The sequence below is a fragment of the Mixophyes fleayi genome, chromosome 7 (assembly GCF_038048845.1).
Source record: "Mixophyes fleayi isolate aMixFle1 chromosome 7, aMixFle1.hap1, whole genome shotgun sequence".
NCBI lineage: Eukaryota > Metazoa > Chordata > Amphibia > Anura > Limnodynastidae > Mixophyes > Mixophyes fleayi.
Window position 1 is genome coordinate 9,943,050 of NC_134408.1, and position 22,753 is coordinate 9,965,802.

At 42.1% G+C, this 22,753-nt stretch overlaps 3 protein-coding genes and 1 pseudogene across 4 annotated transcripts; all 4 read left to right on the plus strand.

Annotated features, from left to right (window-relative positions):
* Positions 1 to 468: 468 nt before the first annotated feature.
* LOC142098609 (arylamine N-acetyltransferase, pineal gland isozyme NAT-3-like) lies at positions 469 to 2,737 on the plus strand. Its single transcript, XM_075181446.1, has 2 exons — positions 469 to 544; positions 1,806 to 2,737. The coding sequence occupies exon 2, from the start codon at positions 1,821 to 1,823 to the stop codon at positions 2,664 to 2,666; it is 846 nt and encodes a 281-aa protein (XP_075037547.1). The 5' UTR covers positions 469 to 544; positions 1,806 to 1,820; the 3' UTR covers positions 2,667 to 2,737.
* A 2,487-nt stretch (positions 2,738 to 5,224) lies between these two features.
* On the plus strand, positions 5,225 to 13,784 carry LOC142097309 (arylamine N-acetyltransferase, pineal gland isozyme NAT-3-like). 2 transcript variants are annotated; one of them, XM_075179038.1, is made up of 2 exons: positions 5,225 to 5,295; positions 12,810 to 13,784. In XM_075179038.1, the coding sequence occupies exon 2, from the start codon at positions 12,825 to 12,827 to the stop codon at positions 13,638 to 13,640; it is 816 nt and encodes a 271-aa protein (XP_075035139.1). In that variant the 5' UTR covers positions 5,225 to 5,295; positions 12,810 to 12,824; the 3' UTR covers positions 13,641 to 13,784. The 2 variants fall into 2 exon arrangements, with proteins under 2 accessions (XP_075035139.1, XP_075035136.1); XM_075179035.1 differs by lacking the exon at positions 5,225 to 5,295 and adding an exon at positions 9,763 to 9,867.
* LOC142098445 (arylamine N-acetyltransferase, pineal gland isozyme NAT-3-like) lies at positions 5,245 to 8,622 on the plus strand (annotated as a pseudogene).
* Positions 13,785 to 17,508: 3,724 nt separating the features above from the next.
* LOC142098611 (arylamine N-acetyltransferase, pineal gland isozyme NAT-3-like) lies at positions 17,509 to 20,281 on the plus strand. Its single transcript, XM_075181447.1, has 2 exons — positions 17,509 to 17,692; positions 19,278 to 20,281. The coding sequence occupies exon 2, from the start codon at positions 19,293 to 19,295 to the stop codon at positions 20,106 to 20,108; it is 816 nt and encodes a 271-aa protein (XP_075037548.1). The 5' UTR covers positions 17,509 to 17,692; positions 19,278 to 19,292; the 3' UTR covers positions 20,109 to 20,281.
* The last annotated feature ends 2,472 nt before the right edge of the window (positions 20,282 to 22,753 follow it).

The window sequence follows — 22,753 nt, forward strand, 5'->3', positions numbered from 1 at the left end:
AGAACTGATGAATAAAATAGATCTTAAAGAACTAAGCAGTCCCAGTCAAACCTTTTTGTATCGGACTTGATGTATAGTCAGGAAATGTCCACGTAGCGGACAAGCGCAACGTCCTGTGATATGATCCTCTGAGTGTGTTCTCTTATCCGGTATACCAATGAGTCTGAGATGAGGATGTATGTAAATGGCCAACTAACTTCAGATAGTCTCCTTTGGTAGCCAATTCCTCTGTTCCTACAGTACATGGTCTGCAGCTGGAGGGGAGAACCGGATTCATAACTAATCTGTGGACATCATTAATGAGCAAAGAAACTAATAATTGGTAACTACAGGAAAATTGGAAAAGCCTGTTGTCTGTATGTATCAGCACTGCCGCCTAGTGGCTCTGGGATTAACTGCCATCAAGAAAGACAACATTCTAATTTTTAAATAAAGTTATTTCTTTTTTTTTTCTTTTTTTTTCTTTGGCATAATGTCACTGGGTGAAGGTCACATTACTGCTGCTAATGGAGTCTTCAAGTCTTGGATGAATTAACTCCAGAAGGTGGGTGTTGATCAGGGACACTTACAATATCTACAGTATTTCTCTCTATATCTGCAGGCAATGATTGCAACTCAACTTCCTGATGGGCGGGACTGTTGGCTGTCTATGCTGTGACCACTTAGTGCCAGAAACCCAAGAGCATAAATTCCACAGATAATTTCTTATGTAAGGAGCTCAGTGTTTACCTCCTTCACTCCCAGATGACACACAGGCTCAGCCAGGTGCTTGGTCTGAGTGCCAGGATCAGTGTCCAAATCTTGGTGTGTGTTAGGGAATTTAGACTGTAAGCTCCAATGGGGGCAGGGACTGATGTGTGTGAGTTATCTGTACAGCGCTGCGGAATTAGTGGCGCTATATTAATAGATGATGATGATGACGACGATGATCCTTCCCCCCATTCAACACATGCACTGTGAATTTTCAATGCTAGAATGAATTAGGATCTGGGATGTAAACTTGACACCCCCTTCAAGTGATCTCTCTCGAGTATAGCAAATTTAAAGGTAGACTCCAGCTGTACTGTGGAACTACATGTCCCATCATGCCCTGTCAGTCTACGCATGCTAACTGTATAATGTAAACATTACATGGGCGTTAACACCCTAATATGGGGCATCTTAAAAGGATAGGACTTAGAGGGCAGCGCCCCAAAAATATGTTAGTGTGCAGCAACTCACTAATACAAACATACATTAAAACTACCTTCCTAATATTGTCAAGGTCCCCCTCGTGCAACCAAAACAGCTCTGACCCATCGAGGCATGGACTACACAAGACCTCTGAAAGTGTCCTGTGGTATCTGGCACCAAGATGTTAGCAGCAGGTCCTGTAAATTGCGAGGTGGGGCTTCCATGGCTAGTACTTGTCTATCCAGCACATCTCACAGATGCTCGATCAGATTGAGATCTGATCGACCCCTTGAACTCTTTGTCATATTCCTCAAACCATTCCTGAACAATTTGTGCAGTGTGGCAGGCTGCATAATCCTGCTGAAAGAGGCCACTACCATCAGGGAATACCATTGCCGTGAAGGGATGTACTTGGTCTGCAACAATGTTTAGGTAGGTGCTACGTATCAAAGTAACATCTACATGAATGTCAGGTCCCAAGGTTTCCCAGCAGAACATTGCCCAGAGCATCACACTTCCTCTTGCAGTCTACATCAGCTAGAAAGCCACCAATCACCTGCCTCTGTAGTATAAAATATTTATGTTATAGACTAGTGCTGTCATATATAGGATATTTCTATATTGTATTTCAGGACATTTGTTGCCAGATGGATTTGAACCTCTATCTCCAGCGTGTTGGAATCACAAAACTTACACCAGATTCCTCCACACCGTCCCTTTTAGTGCTACGGGAGTTACACCGTCATCATGTGCTCTCTGTACCCTTTGAGAGCCTCAGTATACACAGTGGGGAGAAAATTATCCTGGACTCTAACTGGATTTACCAAAAGATTGTTCTGAGAAAACGTGGAGGCTTTTGTTATGAGAACAACGGCCTCTTCTTGTGGGTGTTACAAGAACTTGGGTACCAACCGTTGGTTCTATCAGCCAGAATGAGGAATACTACCAGTGGGGTGTACGGACCTCCGTTTGGCCACATGATACTGACTGTGGAGATGGAGGGCAGGCGGTGGCTTTGTGACGTTGGCTTTGGAGATGGAATCGTGGATCCATTTCCCCTGGAGGCGGAATGGGAAGAGGAGCAGGACAGTGGCGTGTTTCGGTTACGGGTGGAAGGAAAGCAGTGGTACTTGGAGAGGAAGGACGATGATGTATGGAGGAGTCTGTACAAGTTCACCCTTGAAGAGAGGAGATTTGAGGACTTCAGAGAGATGTGTGAATATCACCAGACCTCACCATGTTCTCTCTTGGTCTGTAAATCTCTCTGTTCCTTACTAGTACCAGGCGGCAGACTGACATACTTGGGGCACAGGCTGATCAGCACGGAGTATACCAAGGGTGGTGGGAGTGTGAAGACCACTCAAGAACTCACCGAGGACGAGATACCTGGTCAGCTCAGAGAGAAGTTTGGGATTGTGCTAAATAGAAAACTGGTACCAAAGGATGAGATGTTGGCTCCCTGGTCTGATGAAGACAGTATTATCAGTGGATAAACATATGTCATGTAGACAGCCATGTATAGAATACCAGTAACAATATCAAGGAAATAAACAGAGATATGTAACCTAGACATTTTATTTACTCATTAGACCACAGTCATGCAATATGGCAAGATAGGGGCTTACACAAAAGTGACGGCCTGTCCCCATCTTCAAGGGGAACCAGAATAATAAGTGAACAGATTGGAAGCTTCATCAGGAACTATTTAAACTAGCAAGGGTAGGGGGCAGGGAACTAAATATGAATAAAGCAATCTGCTCCCCCAACCAAGAGGTATTATCTCTGCAGGCTAATAGAACAGAAAACATATCCACAGCAACAGAAAACAACGCAGATCAAAACAAAATAAATCTAGGCAGAGAGATGAACATCGCTAGGAATAGGAGATGTACAAACAAAACTCTTAGGGCTAGATTTACTAAGCTGCGGGTTTGAAAAAGTGGGGATGTTGCCTATAGCAACCAATCAGATCTCAACTTTCATTTATTTAGTACTATCTACAAAATGACAGCTAGAATCTTATTGGTTGCTATAGGCAACATCCCCACTTTTTCAAACCCGCAGCTTAGTAAATCTAGCCCTTAGAGCTATGTGAGCTAATGCTAGGAGCTTTGGAAATAAAATCCCAGAACTAATTGCAAAAATGACAAGGGATGATCTGGATATTATGGCTGGTGCAATGAAAATCATGACTGGGACATAACTATATTGAGATACACGTTATTTAAGAAGGACGGAGTGGGGAAAATAGGAGGTAGGGTAGCAGTGTATGTGAAAGAAAGCATAAATACTACTTTAATACAAAGTATTGACAAAAGAACTCAGGCCCTTTGGGTGACCACAGATACGGGGGAGAAGGCTGTTCTTCATACTGGGGTGATCTATAGACCAGCAGGTCAGGAAGAGGAACTGGACAGGAACCTATTGCAGGACATCACTCACACAGATGCAATATTAGACTTAATACATAGGGAGAGGATTCAGTCGCAGAAATAAAGAAGTAATAATACCACTGTATAGGTCGTAAAAATCTAATAATAACTCTCAGCATAACAATCATAGGAAATTAGAGACCTCTAAATCTATAAGGCATATAACATGTATAAAGATAGTTACACTGCTCGACTTCATGAGAAACGGAAAATATATAATAAGGGAAAATTGCAATCTCCACAGTATATAATATGATGATAGACAAAAACCACTGATGAATAAAACAGATCTTAATGTACTAACCATTCCCAGACAGCGCCAGGTCCTGTGGTTTGATCCTCCGAGTGTATCCTCTTGTGCTATTATCCGGTATACCAATAAGTCTGAAATGAAGGTGTATGTAAGTAGCCAACTAACTTTCAATAGTCTCCTTTAGGTAGCAAACGTTTCTCCGAGACCAGTAATATAATGTGTCCAAAATGCAGGTTTAAGAGTTCTTGTCTCCACCTTTCTTATATTTAGTTCAACTGACGCGTTTTGTCTCTAGCATGGGACCTTTTCAAAGATGGATTACTGAGTATACGGTTCTGTAGAACTAGTGCTACTCATGTTTATAATACTTACCCCCAAGTTAATATACAATATTTGAAATAGCTGAGAGAACTTCTCTAAGTATAGTCTTAAGAACCTAACTCTTCTAATGACATATAAAAAGAGATAAAGCATATACACAACATCAAAGTCAAAAACATTCAAGATGTTGCTAAAAAAATTTATTAATAAAAGTCCAACTTCAGGATGTTCATTTCGGGGTGTAGATAAAATAACTCACTATGTAAAGCTGAATACTAATGCCATGCAGCTGTCAATCCTGTGTGACTATAGACACACAATGATAAAACATCAGGGTGTATGGGGCAAGGTAGGAGAGGATTAAGCCAGCACTTTCGCGCAAAAATATTACGGTCAGTGGTAAGGAAGAATATTGGTCGATTGTAGTTGTCAATATCTTTACCTGGCTTGGGGATAACAGTAATTTTGGCTTTAGGAGTATCAGGATGAAAGTAGTTCCCTTCTAAGATGCTATTAAAGTTCATCTTTAGATTGGGAATTAGGGCGGGTGCGAATGTTTAATAGTATAACATGGGATGTCCATCGGGGCCTGGGGCTTTAGACAGCTTTTGAGATTTAATAGTGTCTTTGATCTCTTCCTCGTCGTGTATATACTGTGGAGACCCTTTCTCCTCCTTTATGGATTGAACGGCGCGGGTAGCTCTTTGAGCCTAAGTGTCTGCTTTTTTGATGTTTTCGTAAAAATGCTGACTCAGCCAGGGAAGGAATTTTTTTTGCCAACGTCAATTTCTCTGTTCCTGCAGTGCACAGTATATGGTCTGCAGCTAGAGGGAGAACCGGACTCTAACTAATCTGTAGACATCATAAAAGGGCAAATATACTAATTATTGCTAACTACAGGAACATTGGAAAAGCCTGTTGTCTGTATGTAACAGTGCTGCCACCTAGTGACTCTGACACTAAATGCCACTTACATTGACAACATTGTTATTTTTTTAAATAAAGTTATTTTCTTCAAATTTTTTTTTGGGGGGGTGGGGACATAATGGGACGGGTGGAGGGCATATGACTGCTGCTAATGGAATCTGCAAGTTTTGGATGAAGTAACTCCATAGGGTGAGTGTTGATCAGAGACACGTGTTGAGAGAAACACTATGGGTTGATTCATAAAGGAAAGTAAAGCAAAAACAGTAACTTTGCAATTTGGCAAAACCATGTTGCATTGGAGGGGGAGGTGAATTTAAAATGTGATGGCAGATTTATAATTGGTGTAGGGCAGTGGTTCCCAAACTTTTGAAGTTCGCGCACCCTTAGAGTCTCCATAATTTTTTCAAGGCACCCCTCCAAAATAATTACTGAGCAGTCCCTTTTTATAAGTAGTTGGGTCAAAACAATGTAATAAGTATTTAGGTCAGGACAGAAATGCTTATTTAGTTGTATGCAAAAATAATACACATAAATCCAAGGGAAAAGAATATTTTTAGATATTTTTTTTGATTATATTTCTGTCAAAGAATAATTTACAGCTAACTCACACTGTGCCCCTTCATCCACACACTCTGTGCCCTCCTTCATCTCCACACACTCTGTGCCCACCTTCATCTCCACACACTCTGTGCCCCCTGCTTCCACACACTCTGTGCCCCCTGCATCCATACAGTATGTGCCCCCTGCATCCACACACTATGTGCCCCCTGCATCCACACTCTACCCTCTCTGCATCCTCACTCTGCCCCCTCTGCATCCTCACTCTGCACCCTCCTTCATTCTTTTGCCCCTCCATTGCTGTTCCCTATCTCCATTCCCCTCCGTTTCTTTACTTACCCTACTTGACCTTCTTTCTTCTATTTTTTCTGTCTTTTCTTCTGTCTTACCAATTCGGCGGTGTCTAGGACCCAGCATCCCCCTCTCTCCTGCCGCTTGTCACTGAATGTCGGGCGTGATGATGTCACGCCCGACATTCAGTGAGAAGCGAGGAGGGAGGATGATGCTGGGTCCTGGGCGCCGCTGGATTGGTAAGTTTTTTATTTTTCTCCTCCTGGCTGTGGCACCCCTGTGACAGCGCCGCGGCACCCCTGGGAGCTGCGAAGCACACTTTGGGAACCGCCGGTGTAGGGCATGTCCTACATCAACTTAAAATTTCAGTGTACAAATAAAGCTATCAAGTATTTGTGTGCTACATGATAAAACAGCCAGTATTTATCTTATGTGCAAAATAATAAACTAATTTGCACCCCTTGTAGCATGGTTTGTCCAGGAGAAAACTTACTAATTTTTGCCTTACTTTCCTTAATGAATCAGGCCCTAAAGATATAACTGCAGACAATAATCAATATGACTGTTTGCTGTCTTTGCTGTAATCACTAAGTGCCAAAAACATAAGAGTATAAATTCCACAGAGAATTTCTTATGTAAAGAGCCCCGTGTATAACTTATTCACTCCCAGATCATCCTTTAATTCCTCCACACCGTCCCTTTCAGCGCTACAGGAGTTACACCGTCATCATGTGCTCTCTGTACCCTTCGAGAGCCTCAGTATGCACAGTGGGGAGAAAATTATCCTGGACACTAACTGGATTTTCCAAAAGATTGTTCTCAGAAAACGTGGAGGATTTTGTTTTGAGAACAACGGCCTCTTCTTGTGGGTGTTACAAGAACTTGGGTACCAACTGTTGGTGCTATCGGCCAGAGTGAAGAACAGTATAACTGGTGTGTACGGACCTCCGTTTGACCACATGATACTGACTGTGGAGCTGGAGGGCAGGCAGTGGCTTTGTGATGACAGCTTTGGAGAAGTAATCCTGGATCCATTTCCCCTGGAGGCGGGATGGGAAGAGGAGCAGGATAGTGGCGTGTTTCGGTAATGGGTGGAAGGGAATGAGTGGTACTTGGACAGGAAGAACGGTGATGTATAGAGGAGTCTGTAAAAGTTCACCCTTGAAGAGAGATTTGAGGACTTCAGAGAGATGTGTGAATATCACCAGACCTCACCATGTTCTCTCCTTGTCTGTAAATCTTTCTGTTCCTTACTAGTACCAGGCGGCAGACTGACGTACATGGGGCACAGGCTGATCAGCACGGAGTATACCAAGGGTGGTGGGAGTGTGAAGACCACTCAAGAACTCACAGAGGACAAGATACCTGGTCAGCTCAGAGAGAAGTTTGGGATTGTGCTGAATTGAAAACTGGTAGATAAGGCCAAGGGGGCAGAGGGGGAGAGAGATTGCATTTTTAATGTACGTTATGAATGCTATTTTGATGTGCAGTATCAGTGGTATTTTTAATGCGCAGAATCAATGCTAGTTTTGATGTACGGTATGATGTGCGGTATCAATGGTATTTTGATAAACAGTTTGACTAGACTAGAAAGTGTATGTTGAAGGCTTATTGTGGAACTTTTTTTTCTTTTTTCTTGATTCAGACATTTGGATTTCCCCCCCCCCTTAATAATCCTGCATTTGCCTCTGATGTAGTCTGCAAGTATTGGATGGAGAACTCCAGAAGGGGGGTGGTGATCAGACACATTTACAATATCTATGTTTGTATTAGTGAGTTGCTGCATGCTACCATCTTTTTGTGGCACTACCCACTAAGTGCTGTCCTTATTAGACACACTATACTAGTGTGTTGGCGCCTATTGTACATGTTCTCAGATCAGGGATGTTCGTGTGTACCCCTCGTTACATGTATAGGAATGTATTCCATATGCTGAGCAGGTCTACAGCCAATGAGTTTAGCTGTCTACTTGTTGAATAGGGGGAGAGATAATTATAAGGGAACTGTCATTGCTGTTGTGATTTCAGTTCTTCCATTGGTGATCTCTGCTGCCACCAAACATGGTTAACAACTGTCCTGGCTGATTTAAGCAGCGATGATAACACTAAAGGAAAACACTGGACTAAGCACTGTTACTGCAAACTGCGAACCTCAAGAGTCTGTGCAGCTCAAAATCAAAAGCCTCCTCTAGAACCAGCAGAGGAAGGACACAGTTATGATAAATGGTGAAGGCCACTCAGCCGGTGAAGGACCGTTCTGCTCGCTTAGTCGGTGAAGGACAGTTCTGCTCGCTCAGCTGGTGAAGAACCGTTCTGCTCGCTTAGTCGGTGAAGGACCGTTCTGTTTGCTCAGTCAGTGAAGGACCGTTCTGCTCACTCAGTCGGTGAAGGACCATTCTGCTCGCTCAGCCGGCGAAGGACTGTTCTGCTCGCTCACTCGGTGAAGGACTGTTCCCCTCGCTCAGACCATGGAGGACTGTTCTGCTCGCTCAGCCGGTGAATTACCGTTCTGCTCGCTCAGCCAGTGAAGGACCGTTCTGCTCGCTCAGCTGGTGAAGGACAGCTCTGGCCGCTCAGCCGGTGTAGGACCGTCCTGCTCGCTCAGTCGGTGAAAGACCGTTCTGCTCGTTCAGCTGGTGAAGGACTGTTCTGCTCGCTCAGCCGGTGAAGGACCGTTCTGCTCGCTCAGCCGGTGAGGGACAGTTCTGTTCGCTCACTCGGTGAAGGACCGTTCTCCTCGCTCAGCCGGTGAAGGACCGTTCTGCTCGCTCAGCCGGTGAAGGACCGTTCTGCTCGCTCACTCGGTGAAGAACCGTTCTCCTCGCTCAGCTGGTGGAGGACCGTTCTCCTCGCTCAGCCGGTGAAGGACCGTTCTGCTCGCTCACTCGGTGAAGGACCTTTCTCCTCGATCAGCTGGTGAAGGACCGTTCTCCTCGCTCAGCCGGTGAAGGACCGTTCTGCTCGCTCACTCGGTGAAGAACCGTTCTCCTCGATCAGCTGGTGAAGGACCGTTCTCCTCGCTCAGCCGGTGAAGGACCGTTCTGCTCGCTCACTCGGTGAAGAACCGTTCTCCTCGCTCAGCTGGTGGAGGACCGTTCTCCTCGCTCAGCTGGTGGAGGACCGTTCTGCTCGCTCAGCCGGTGAATTACCTTTCTCCTCGCTCAGCCGGTGAAGGACAGTTCTGCTCGCTCAGCCGGTGAAGGACAGTTCTGCTCGCTCACTCGGTGAAGGACCGTTCTGCTCGCTCAGCCGGTGAGGGACAGTTCTGCTCGCTCAGCTAGTGAAGGACAGTTATGGTTGCCAGTAACTATATTTCTACCGTGACTGGTTCATGTCTCCTGTCTCCTCATTCCAACCGTACCGCACCGCTGGTAGCTGCACAGAGGTACCAGTCACCAATCTCTGCTTTATTATTGCTGGCTGACAATACTGCTGTCGTACAATAGCCGTACCCACTTTCCCCACCTCAAGCTACAATTGTTTTTCTTCCTTAGCTATCATGTGTTCCCCAAACCTCTCACAATGTAACTTAATTTAGGCAGAGATAACTTTAACTTCTATATTATGTCATCCCCTCAGTGTACAACGCTGCGCAATATGTTAGCACTTAAATATATAAGTTAATAATAATAATACAGATGGCTGTGATGGGGTGACGTCTCTATAATGCTGGCCAGAGCCGCTATGATGGGTTCATCAACATCTCCCCCCGTGAGTGATATCATCTTCCTACCACAGTAACAGGGCAGAAGGTTTTCAGAACAAGTGCCAGGATGAGTCTGTGTCACCTGGGAGTGGCAGCGTTAAACACAGGGATGTTTACGTAACACAGAACCTATGGATTGTGTAATCGTTTCCAGCACATAGTACCTGCAGCATACACAGCCGAACGAACCTCATGCTTGTCAGGACGGTGAGTTGTGATCGTTATCTGCAGTTATAGAGAAAATATCCCACCTTTATGATGCTTATTTATAGAAATGTTCAGTAAAACATAAGTCATTGTACAGAGAGAAATATAACAGTAAAGTAACCAGTGCTGAAAGACAAGATGTATAGAGGGAGGGACAAGAGGTATAGAGTGAGGGACAAGATGTATAGAGTGAGGGACAAGATGTATAGAGTGAGGGACAAGATGTATAGTGTGAGGGACAAGATGTATAGAGTGAGGGACAAGATGTATAGAGTGAGGGACAAGATGTATAGTGTGAGGGACAAGATGTATTGAGTGAGGGACAAGAGGTATTGAGTGAGGGACAAGAGGTATAGAGTGAGGGACAAGAGGTATAGAGTGAGGGACAAGAGGTATAGAGTGAGGGACAAGATGTATAGAGTGAGGGACAAGATGTACAGTGTGAGGGACAAGATGTATTGAGTGAGGGACAAGAGGTATAGAGTGAGGGACAAGAGGTATAGAGTGAGTGACAAGAGGTATAGAGTGAGGGACAAGAGGTATAGAGTGAGGGGCAAGAGGTATAGAGTGAAGGACAAGATGTACAGAGTGAAAGACAAGAGGTATAGAGTGAAGGACAAGATGTACAGAGTGAAGGACAAGATGTAAAGAGTGAGGGACAAGAGGTATAGAGTGAGGGACAAGAGGTATAGAGTGAGGGACAAGAGGTATAGAGTGAGGGGCAAGAGGTATAGAGTGAAGGACAAGGTGTACAGAGTGAAAGACAAGAGGTATAGAGTGAAGGACAAGATGTACAGAGTGAAGGACAAGATGTAAAGAGTGAGGGACAAGAGGTATAGAGTGAGGGACAAGATGTATAGAGTGAGGGACAAGAGGTATAGAGTGAGGGGCAAGAGGTATAGAGTGAAGGACAAGGTGTACAGAGTGAAAGACAAGAGGTATAGAGTGAAGGACAAGATGTACAGAGTGAAGGACAGCTGCCAGGAACAGAGGAGCCTACAGCTTCACTTCTGTGGTTCATCTAGTTCAGGAATTTTTTTTTGCTGGCTCTTAATCCTTGCAGATGTAGTGTAGAATGATAGAGTATAATTGTGTACACCGTGTGGTAAGTAGATTACGTTTTAGTACTGAGGTGTTTGTTAGACACAACGAAGCTGAATTCAGTGTGAGGTTCATCAGGTACCAGGATCACAGTGTCTCTTTTCCTTTAAATAAATTGGATTTTAGACAATAAAATGAATTTGTGCCTCAAATTAAATTTGACCTGTGTTCTTCTCTGAGAATATATTTCCTGTACACATGCGGAATCACATATACTGACGGACATCAGTGTAATAAATGTTAAAAATCCTTTTTTTCTTTGGCACAGGTCAGTGCAATAACACTTAGCGTTCATATCGCCCTTAATGATCACACAGTGTACACTATGGGTACGGTTTCTTTTTCTTTTGGAACATAAATAGCGTAACTAAAAGAGACTCTGTGATCCTGGAACTTGTAGAAGTTTGCACGGAATTCAGCTTAGTTGTGTCTAACAACCCCCGGTGTAAGATTGTCCAAAGCATTGATATTATCAGCACCAGGTGAGAGCTTCTCTCAACTACAACTTATCACACCTGTACATTATTATACTCTATCTGATGCTACTCTACAGCTTCAAGGATTAAGCGGTGAAATTAACTCTTTTTCAGACCTAGATTGTACAGAGAGAAGCTTATTATTTCATATACCTGCCCTTACTACAAACAAAAGCTGCAATGTTGATTATTCAGCCAGAGGTTTATGCCGTATCTGTCATGCACTGTAATATCTAATTAACAGTATAATATGAAGTAATGTGCCGCTTTTTATAGAGGATTAGACATTTTACAGATTATAAAACCAGAGAAAAAAATAAGCCTGTGCTCGGTATATCCCATATTGTATATGGTACCAGCTGCGTGGCAATATAAATGCCCATATATGTATACAAAACCTGTAAAACAGTTGTTGTTAGCGCTTATCCTTAACACTGCATATCTGTGTCTATCTAGCATTATCAAAACATGAGGTATTGGTTCATATTTTGATCAAAACATTTAAGCCTGCATCCCAGCATCAAGGGCACCTCCTTATATGCAGGTTCCTACATTGACCTATATATGCTTTAAACACCATTACAAAGCAATTAAAATCAGACGTACTCACCTGCCAGGTATAGGGACTTACATCTAGCAAGGGCTGGCTTGTGAGCCACACCCAAATAAGACTTGATAGACAGCTGCTATGATAATAAAGTAATATTTTGAAACAAAGCCAGAGTAAAAATAAGCCAGTGCTCAGTATATCCCATATTATATATAGTACCAGCTGCCAGCCCCACCTACCTTACTGTTTTCTGTGCCACAAGGGCTGATAGTAGTATCAGAATAGCATAGATATGGGAACTACAATATAATAGACAAGAACAGTAAATCTGGAGATTATATTAAAACAGATCAGGAGCGATCGCTGCACAATCAATTACTCTGGGGTGTGCAGACATAATTAAATGGGATTAGCAATCAGATAAGCAGTGAATATAAAATATCCGTACCATAGTAAATCATACTGCCCCCTTGTGGTGACATGTGGAAGTGAACTCGTAAATTTGAATAATTGAATCACCCTCTCTTAGGGGGAGGAGAATGTTATAAAGATATAAGCCTGATTAGTGAAAGGACTGCAATATTAATGAAAAGCTGTCAGCAATACAACATGAAGTCACTATGGTTTATTAAGATACTGGACACAACTAAAAATGTTAAAATTCTTTCTATTGTAAACTGTAACATGTAATAAAATTTCAATGTGATATACATCAGAGTGATCCCCATAATTGTGATTAATGCCTCTGTCGTATGAAATATTTATGTTATAGACTAGTGCTGTCATATATAGGATATTTCTATATTGTATTTCAGGACATTTGTTGCCAGATGGATTTGAACCTCTATCTCCAGCGTGTTGGACTCACAGAACTTACACCAGATTCCACCACACCGTCCCTTTCAGCGCTACGGGAGTTACACCGTCATCATGTGCTCTCTGTACCCTTTGAGAGCCTCAGTATACACAGTGGGGAGAAAATTATCCTGGACAAGAACTGGATTTACGAAAAGATTGTTCTAAGAAAGCGTGGAGGCTTTTGTTTTGAGAACAATGGACTCTTCTTGTGGGTGTTACAAGAACTTGGATACCAACCGTTGGTGCTATCGGCAAGTGTGAAGGATCCTATGACTGGTGTGTTCGGATCTCCGTTAGACCACATGATACTGACTGTGGAGCTGGAGGGGAGGCGGTGGCTTTGTGATGTCGGGTTTGGAGAAGGAATCGTGGATCCATTTCCCCTGGAGGCGGGATGGGAAGAGGAGCAGGACAGTGGCGTGTTTCGGTTACGGGTGGAAGGGAAGGAGTGGTACATGGAAAGGAAGGACGATGATCTATGGAGGAGTCTGTACAAGTTCACCTTTGAAGAGAGGAGATTTGAGGACTTCAGAGAGATGTGTGATTATTTACAGACCTCACCAAGTTCTTTCTTTGTCTGCAAATGTTTCTGTTCCTTACTAGTACCAGGTGGCAGACTGACGTACATGGGGCACAGGCTGATCAGCACGGAGTATACCAAGGGTGGTGGGAGTGTGAAGACCACTCAAGAACTCACCGAAGATGAGATTCCTGATCAGCTGAGAGAGAAGTTTGGGATTGTGCTGAATAGAAAACTGGTACCAAAGGATGTTGGTCCTCCCGTCTAATGGAGACAGAAACATCAGTGGATAAACATATGTCATATAGACAGCAAAGTATAGAATACCAGTAACAATATCAAGGTAATAAATGGACATATGTATAAGAGTTGCTGATCTTTACTATATGTCAATAAAAAATATGATATAGAATTTTGTCTGATTATGTGGAGGTTTGGGGGTCTTACTTCTACTAAATAATTTCCAGGGATGTAAACTGATCTAAACAGAAAACTGGGCATCCTGCTGACGTGCTGGGCTACAAAGTACCTTGAGGACATATAACAGAATGAATGGACTGAGGAACAATGAGTCTATAAGGTGGTTTTATATAAATGTTCCAGGATTGGCAATTTTACACCCGCCAAATAGAATTTGGGGAAATAAAGGTTTTATAGTTCACATATTGCGGTATACAATTTTTTAGTTTAATCTTACTATTTAATGTTTTAAGAAAATAGACAATTATCATCACAGAAGGTACAGGTTATAGAGGAAGAAAGAAAAAAAAAAAAAAGTTGCAAAACAGAGTTGTTAACATTTGCGTCTGAGTTGAGCAAGGAAAAAGGAAAACCAGAGAATAAATCCTAAGAAACGTTTAGTGTGCCTCTGCTGTGGCACTAGTGATTTGTTGACTGTATTATAATACAATATCTGATACTTTGTCATAAAACAAAGTATAAGTTGCCGAGGGGTGGTTTGAGATAGACGGCTCTAGACTAGAGTGAACACAATGGTGTACTTGCAGATATTGGTAGAACTTCGTTTTGGGAAACGAGTGTTTCTCCTGGTTCTCTGTGAATGAAGTTGGGGCAAATTCCCCAATGTTTATTACTATTCCTGAAATGTCAGGGTTATGTCTGATTCTATTGGTAAGAGGTTCACTGACCAGGGCAAATATCAAGGGGGAGAGGGGACATTCCTGTCGAGTTCCATTGGTTATGGTGAAAGTTTCAGGGACAGTACCATTGGTGAGAACAGTAGTGGATGGATTAAAATACAATTCTTTAATTGCCTGCAGAAAATTATCTTTGAACCTATAGTGTGTTCATGTTTGTTTCATAAATGGTCAAGCAACCCTGTCAAAGACTTTCTCCGCATTCAAAGCAAGCGCCAAGGAATGTATTTTATTTTTGTTGATGTAGTGCATTATGTCAGTTGTCCTTGTGTTGTCAAGTTTCTCTCCCCCCGGACAGGATAAAGCCCATCTGGCCTCAGTGGAAGAGGCCAGGTAGGAGCAGATTAAGCCCGTCGGCCAGAACTTTCGCTAAAAATGCTTGGGTTGATGAGAAGGAAGGACATTGGATGATAGTGTAGTCACCGGTATCTTTACTTGGCTTGGGGATAACAGTTGTTTTGGCTTTAGTGGTATCAGGATGAAAGTAGTTGCCTTCTAAAATACTATTAAGGTCATCTTAAGATAAAGAATTAGGGCAGGTGCGAATGTTTTTTAGTATAATATGGGATACCCGTCGGGCCTCGGGCTTTAGAAGGCATTTGAGATTTAATGGCATCTTTCATCTCTTCCTCATCGATTCCGCATCGAGTTTGTTGGACGTTGCAGTATCTAGTTTCGTTAGTTTGCCGGAGATTAGGTAATCACAGATTCTATTTCACTTCTCATCAGTGGTTGTATTAAGATTTTCTAGGTTGTATAATGACTTATAACAATTCTTGAAGATTTATTTTATTTTGCTGGGGTCAAATTGTGGAGACCCTTTCTCCTCCTTTATGGATTGATCAGCGCGGGAAGCTCTTTGAGTCTTAAGTCTGTTTGCCAGCATCGTGTTAGCTTTGTTGCTCTTTTAGTAAAAACGCGGGCAGATCCAGTGAAGGGATCTTTCCATTTTACATACAATATATGAAGTTCTCCTCTGGCAGCCAGCAGTGTTTGGTCATTTTTCTTTGAGGGTGTCTGCTTATGGAGTAGTTGAAGCAATTATACGGTGGTTGTGAGGTCTTATAAATGTTGTTTTGTCAATGAATCACATCCCCCATTAGTTCTACCTTTGATGGACTGATGTGAGTGAGTTCTCTGTACAGCGCTGTGGAATTAGTGGCGCTATATAAATAAATGGTGATGATGATGATGATTACAGCTTTATGTGCTACCTACACCGTGGGTATGCTAATTTCACTTGGTTATTTATTGGAAAAATAATCCACTACGGAATCTGATTGCGGCTTGGAATTCTTAATAAAAAGTGAATTTAATCTGCAGGCGTTTCTAGCATTAGGTATCAATAGAAGGTCGAGTGAGGCCATGGCTACAGAATGGTCAGACCAGGGATTGGTTCTTTTATATATTTGTTAAGGATCTTGGAACGGATGCGCGGGATAGCATCGCTGGTTACAGTGGCTCTGTCTGTAGGGCGCTGCAAACCTCATATGGCACTCTATAAAGGTTGTGGATCACAGGTTAAGCGCTCATTGATTATCAGTCAATATGAATATGGTTGGTATTTAATAACTCTAGTGTCTAATAATATGGCCAAATGGGTGATTGATGTATAACTCTAGAGTCTATTATTGGACCAATCATAAACATGAGGCTTAAACGAGATGCAATGATTCTCAATGGGCTAAAATCAATATGAATTTATTGCTCATTGTAAAATTACATAATTAGAATGAAATGTGTGTTCGATTTAATATGTAACGTTAAAGATATGCCCGACTCTACTGATATACTTGAAGCAGTTTACTTAGGAGTGTATATTGGTTTATGTTTTAAAATTATGTAATTTATAATAAGCAATAAATTCAGGGATGATGCAGATGACTCAGCACCAAATTTTGACAACTGGTCGGGTCTAAAAGAATTGACCAAAAAACGTGACACCTCTGCCGTAACTCCACCTGATCCTACTATCAACATCCAAAGGATGGTGGAGGATTATTTTCATGACAGCATAGAAATAGACACATCAGACAGTCCCTTTACATACTGGGAGGAAAAAAAGAAAATTTGGAGACCCATGTACCAACTCGCTTTGCACTGACTAAGCTGCCCACCCTCCAGTGTGTACTCGGAAAGAGATTTTAAAACAGCCGGGAACCTTGTCAGTGATCGGCGTAAGTGGCTACTGCCTCAAAATGTGGAAAAGATGATGTTCATAAAATTGAACTTGAAGTTCCACAAGGAAGGCCTTTCCCGCCAATTATATCAAAATACTGAGACTTCTGTAATGGTGGATTCCAGCGGTGATGATTCAATAATGTGTGAGGATGATGTATACACTGATGAGGGTGAGGATGAGGCAGAGGATGATGACAACATCTTGCCACAGTAGAGTTAATTAACAGCACTGTTACCTTGTTTTGTGGGAGCCCAAACAAACCAAGCACTTCAGCCACAAGGAATGGCACTTTTGTGGCTGAAGTGCTTGGTTTGTTAAAGTGTGCATGTCCTTTTTAAGATCCAACATAAGGGTGGGAGGGAGGGCGGACGGGCCCAAGGACAATTCCATCTTGCACCCCTTTTCTTTTCTGCCACTGCTGTGTGCCAATGTGTCCTAGATGTGCTAGGAACTGCCGTGTGTATGAGTCATTGCTCTGTCGCTTACCATCCAGCCAGGTCGCTGCAGTATTTGTCCGAAAGTGTATGAAAATAATATTGTGATCTGTGAGGTGGTCAAAATTGACTGCAAATGACTTGAAATTAGTGTTATTGAGGTTAATAATAATGTAGGATCAAAAAAAAGAGCAAAATTATGTTATTTTAACATATTTTAGCAATTTTTCTAAAAGAATACAGATCCAAAACCAAAACCAAAACACACGAGGTCGGTTATGCCAAAACAAAACCAAAACACGAAGCTAATCCAGATCCAAAGCCAAAACCACTTCAAGGGGATAGTGAGCATTTCTACTTCCTACCACACTAACAGGGCAGAAGTTATTCAGAACAGCTGACAGGATGAGTCTGTGTGTGACCTGGCAGTGGAAGTGTTAAACACAGGAATGTTAATGTAACACACGACCTATGGATCCTGTAATCGTTTCCAGCACATAGTGCCTGCAGCATACACAGCCGTAGGAGACTCAGGCTTGTCAGGAAGGTGAGTTGTGATCGTTGTCTGCAGTTATCGAGAGAATATCCCAACTTTGTGAAGCTTATTTATAGAAATTTTCAGTAAAACGTAAGTCATTGTACAGAGAGAAATATAACAGTAAAGTAACCAGTGCCGAAGGACAAGATGTATAGAGGGAAGTACAGCAGCCAGGAAGAGAGGAGCCTACAGCTTCGCTTCTGTGGTTCATCTGGTGCTTAATCCTTGCAGCTGTAGTGTGAGAGAGTATGAGAGAGTATAAGAGAGTAGAATGGTGTACACCGTGTGGTAAGTAGATTACCTTTTAGTACAGAAAAGCTGTCACCTAGTGTTGATAATATAAATGCTTTGGACAACCTTACACCGTTAGACTGAGCGGCCTGGGTGCCCGCCCGCTGCCCCCCGGTCCAGCCCGCCCCTGGGAACATATATAACGTAACTAAAACAGACTCTGTTATCCTGGAACTTTCATCATCATCATCATTTATTTATATAGCACCACTAATTCCGCAGCGCTGTACAGAGAACTCATTCACATCAGTCCCTGCCCCATTGGAGCTTACAGTCTAAATTCCCTAATAGACATACTCACACACAGACAGACAGACAGCGAGGGAGAGACTAGGGTCAATTTTGATAGCAGCCAATTAGTATGTTTTTGGAGTGTGGGAGGAAACTGGAGCACCCGGAGGAAACCCACGCAAAACACGGGGAGAACATACAAACTCCACACAGATAAGGCCATGGTTGGGAATCGAACTCATGACCCCATTGCTCTTAGGCAGAAGTGCTAACCACTAGGCCACTGTGCTGCCCAAATTATGATTATTCAGCCAGAGGTTTATGCTATATCTGCCATGCACTGTAATATATAATTAACAGTATACTGAGAAGTAATGGGCCTCTTTTATGTAGGATTAGACATTTTACAGGTTATAAAACCAGAGAAAAAATAAGCCATTGCTCAGTATATCCCATATTATATGGTACCAGCTGCCATCCCCACCTACCTTACGGTTTTCTGTGCCATAAGGGCTGATAGTAGTATCAGAATAGCATAGATATGGGAACAAAAAATAATAGACAAGACAGTAAATCTGGAGATTATATTAAAACACATCAGGAGCGATCACTGCACAATCTATTAATCTAGGGTGTGCAGACATAAATTATATGGGATTAGGAATGGGATAGGCAGTGAATATAAAATATTTGTATTATAGTAAATCATACTGCCCCCTTGTGGTGACATGTGGAAGTGAACTCGTAAATTTGAATAATTGAATCACGCTTTCTAAGGGGGAGGAGTGTTATAAAAAAATAGACCAGATTAGTGAAAGGACTGCAATATTAATGAAAAGCTGTCAGCATTACAATATTATATGTACAGTGAACATGAAGGTTTATTAAGAAACTGGACACGACTAAAAATGATATAATTCTTTCTATTATAAACTGTAACATGTAATAACATATCACTGTGATATACATCAGAGTGATCCCCCTAAATTGTGATTAATGCCTCTGTAGTATGAAATATTTATGTTATAGACTAGTGCTTTCATATATAGGATATTTCTATATTGTATTTCAGGACATTTGTTGCAAGATGGATTTGAACCTCTATCTCCAGCGTGTTGGACTCACAGAACTTACACCAGATTCCTCCACACCGTCCCTTTCAGCGCTACGGGAGATACACCGTCATCATGTGCTCTCTGTACCCTTCGAGAGCCTCAGTATGCACAGTGGGGAGAAAATTATCTTGGACACTAACTGGATTTACGAAAAGATTGTTCTGAGAAAACGTGGAGGCTTCTGTTTTGAGAACAACGGCCTCTTCTTGTGGGTGTTACAAGAACTTGGGTACCAACCGTTGGTTCTATCGGCCAGTGTGAAGGATCCTATGACTGGTGTGTTCAGATCTCCGTTTGACCACATCATACTGACTGTGAAGCTGGAGGGGAGGCGGTGGCTTTGTGATGTTGGCTTTGGAGAAGGAATCATGGATCCATTTCCCCTGGAGGCTGGATGGGAAGAGGAGCAGGATAGTGGTGTGTTTCGGTTACAGGTGGAAGGGAAGGAGTGGTGCTTGGAGAGGAAGGACGATGATCTATGGAGGAGTCTGTACAAGTTCACCCTTGAAGAGAGGAGATTTGAGGACTTCAGAGAGATGTGTGACTTTTTCCAGACCTCACCAAGTTCTTTCTTTGTCTGCAAATGTTTCTGTTCCTTACTAGTACCAGGTGGCAGACTGACGTATATGGGGCACAGGCTGATCAGCACGGAGTATACCAAGGGTGGTGGGAGTGTGAAGACCACTCAAGAACTTACAGAGGACGAGTTACCTGGTCAGCTTAGAGAGAAGTTTGGGATTGTGCTGAATAGGAAACTGGTACCAAAGGATGTTGGTCCTCCCGTCTGATGGAGGCAGAAACATCAGTGGATAAACATATGTCATATAGACAGCAAAGTATAGAATACCAATAACAATATCAAGGAAATAAGAGGACATATGTAACCTATATATTTTATGTATTGATTAGACGTAAGATTTGCCGATTTTTACTATACATCAATAAAAAATATGATATAGAATTTTGTCTGATTATGTGGAGGGTTGGGGGTCTTGCATCCACTAAATAATGTCCAGGAATGTAAACTGATCTAAACAGAAAATTGGGCTTCCTGCAGACCTGCTACAAAGTGCCTTGAGGACATATAATAGCATTATGAGAAACAATCAGTCTATAAGGTGGTTTTATAGAAATGTTCCAGGGTTGGTAATTTTACACCCACCAAATAGAATTTGGGGAAACAAAGGTTTTATAGTTCACGTATTGTGGTGTACACTTTTGTAGTTTAATCTTCTTATTTAATGTTTCAATAAAATGTACAATTATCATCACAGAAGGTACAGGTTATAGAGGAAGAAAGAATGAAAGCCTTTAGTATTACTCTGGTGTGTGTCGCTTGGTTGGGGTTAGAAGGACATCGTTTGCAAATAGAGCAATTGTATAATGCATTTTGTTTATTACTACTCCTGAGATGTCGGGGTTGTCTGATTCTATTGGCCAAGGGTTCAATGACCAGGGCAAACATGCTATGGCAGAGTCTGTACAAGTTCACCGATGAAAAGAGGAGATATGAGGACTTCAGAGAGATGTGTGACTATCTCCAGACCACACAAAGTTTTTTTCTTTATCTGTAAATCTTTCTGTTCCTTACTAGTACCAGGCGGCAGACTGACGTACATGGGACACAGGCTGATCAGCAAGGAGTATACCAAGGGTGGTGGGAGTGTGAAGACCACTCAAGAACTCCCCGAGGACGAGATACCTGGTCAGCTCAGAGAGAAGTTTGGGATTGTGCTGAATAGAAAACTGGTACCAAAGGATGAGATGTTGGCTCCCTGGTCTGATGGAGAGAGATGCATCAATCAATAGACATATGTCATGTAGACAGCCATGTATAAGATTATACAATTAATATTCCTAGGGCACAGCACATTTAAATACCTTATAAGAACAATTCTATGAGGAACATATATGAATTATAAAGCGGCATTAATGAGTTTAATTGATAACATACAAATATATAGAATTGGGGGTATCCTCCAATATAAAATGGCTATTAAAAGTCCTTTAACGTTGTTCAACCAGATGTTGTATCTTGCTTGCTCATGTGTATCAATCTAAAATGAATAGACATGTATTTGGAACATATGACTCCCCATAACTGTATTCTCTAAAATAGTGGTTAGTTATCACACCTGTATAGATGAAACTAGATGTTCCAGTCCTTTGTGTTCATCATCATCATCATCATCATCATTTATTTATATAGTGCCAGCAGATTCCGTAGTGCTTTGCAATTGGGAACAAACATTAATAAGACAATACTGGGTAATACATACAGACAGAAAGGTAAGAGGGCCCTGCTCGCAAGCTTACATCTAGAATGTCTATCCTGCACCTTCGTGTATAGATCTGCCATGTGAAACGTATATAGTGAGCGTAACAAGTCAATTGAGCATGAACACGAACCAAGTATGTACTAATTACCGCCAGAATTCTAAGGTGGTATAATGCGGGCAGCCTTGCTGGTAATGGGTGGGTCCTGGTATATGACGATCCCTGTTTTTGATGTTGTATGTCCCGCTGTGACCAGAGTCTTGTCTCCTGAGCTCCGTCAGGAGTAGTGAGTGGTGTTCACCTGAGATAGATATATATATATATATATATATATATATATATATATATATATATGTTTCACACGGAAGATCTATACATGGAGGTGCAGGATAGACATTCTAGTTCAACACCAACGAGTGGAATATCACTATCATCTATACAGGTGTGTTATTAGAGGACTTTTAATAGCCATTTTATATTGGAGGATACCCCCCAATTTTTATATATTTGTATGTTATCAATTAAACTCATTAAGGCCGCTTTATAATTCATACATATTCCTCATAGAATTGTTCTTTAAAGGCATTTAAGTGTGCTGTGCGCTGGGAATATCGATTGTATAATGTGTATTAGAAGAGAAACATAGGAGGGTGCTCTGCTCCCAACAAGCACGCAGGACTGACAGGTGGAGAGTGCATTTATGTATATAGCCATGTACAGTATACCAGGAACAATATCAAGGAAATAAGAGGATATATGTAACCTAGACATTTTATATACTGATTAGAGTTGCTGATCTTTACTATATGTCAATTTAAAATGTGTGTGATACCGACACCCAGCTTATGAAACACAAACAACTTCTTGTTTGGAAAAACGGTGCTTATACTGTTCATACCACAAATAGCATAGCAGACTTGTCAGGATGACACCAAGCGACCCTCGCCCTAACTAAATAGAGTTCACCTGCCTAGTCACTAACTGGCATCGGTTGCCCTGCCCACAAGAAGTCTATTTATCTTCCACCCAAGCACCAGAAACCAATCAAAGACAACCGCAAACCAATTACACCCATGTGTCCTGACATAATAACATGACTGCACTGAAGAAATAATGGGTCTATAAGGTGGTTTTATATAAATGTTGCAGGGTTGCT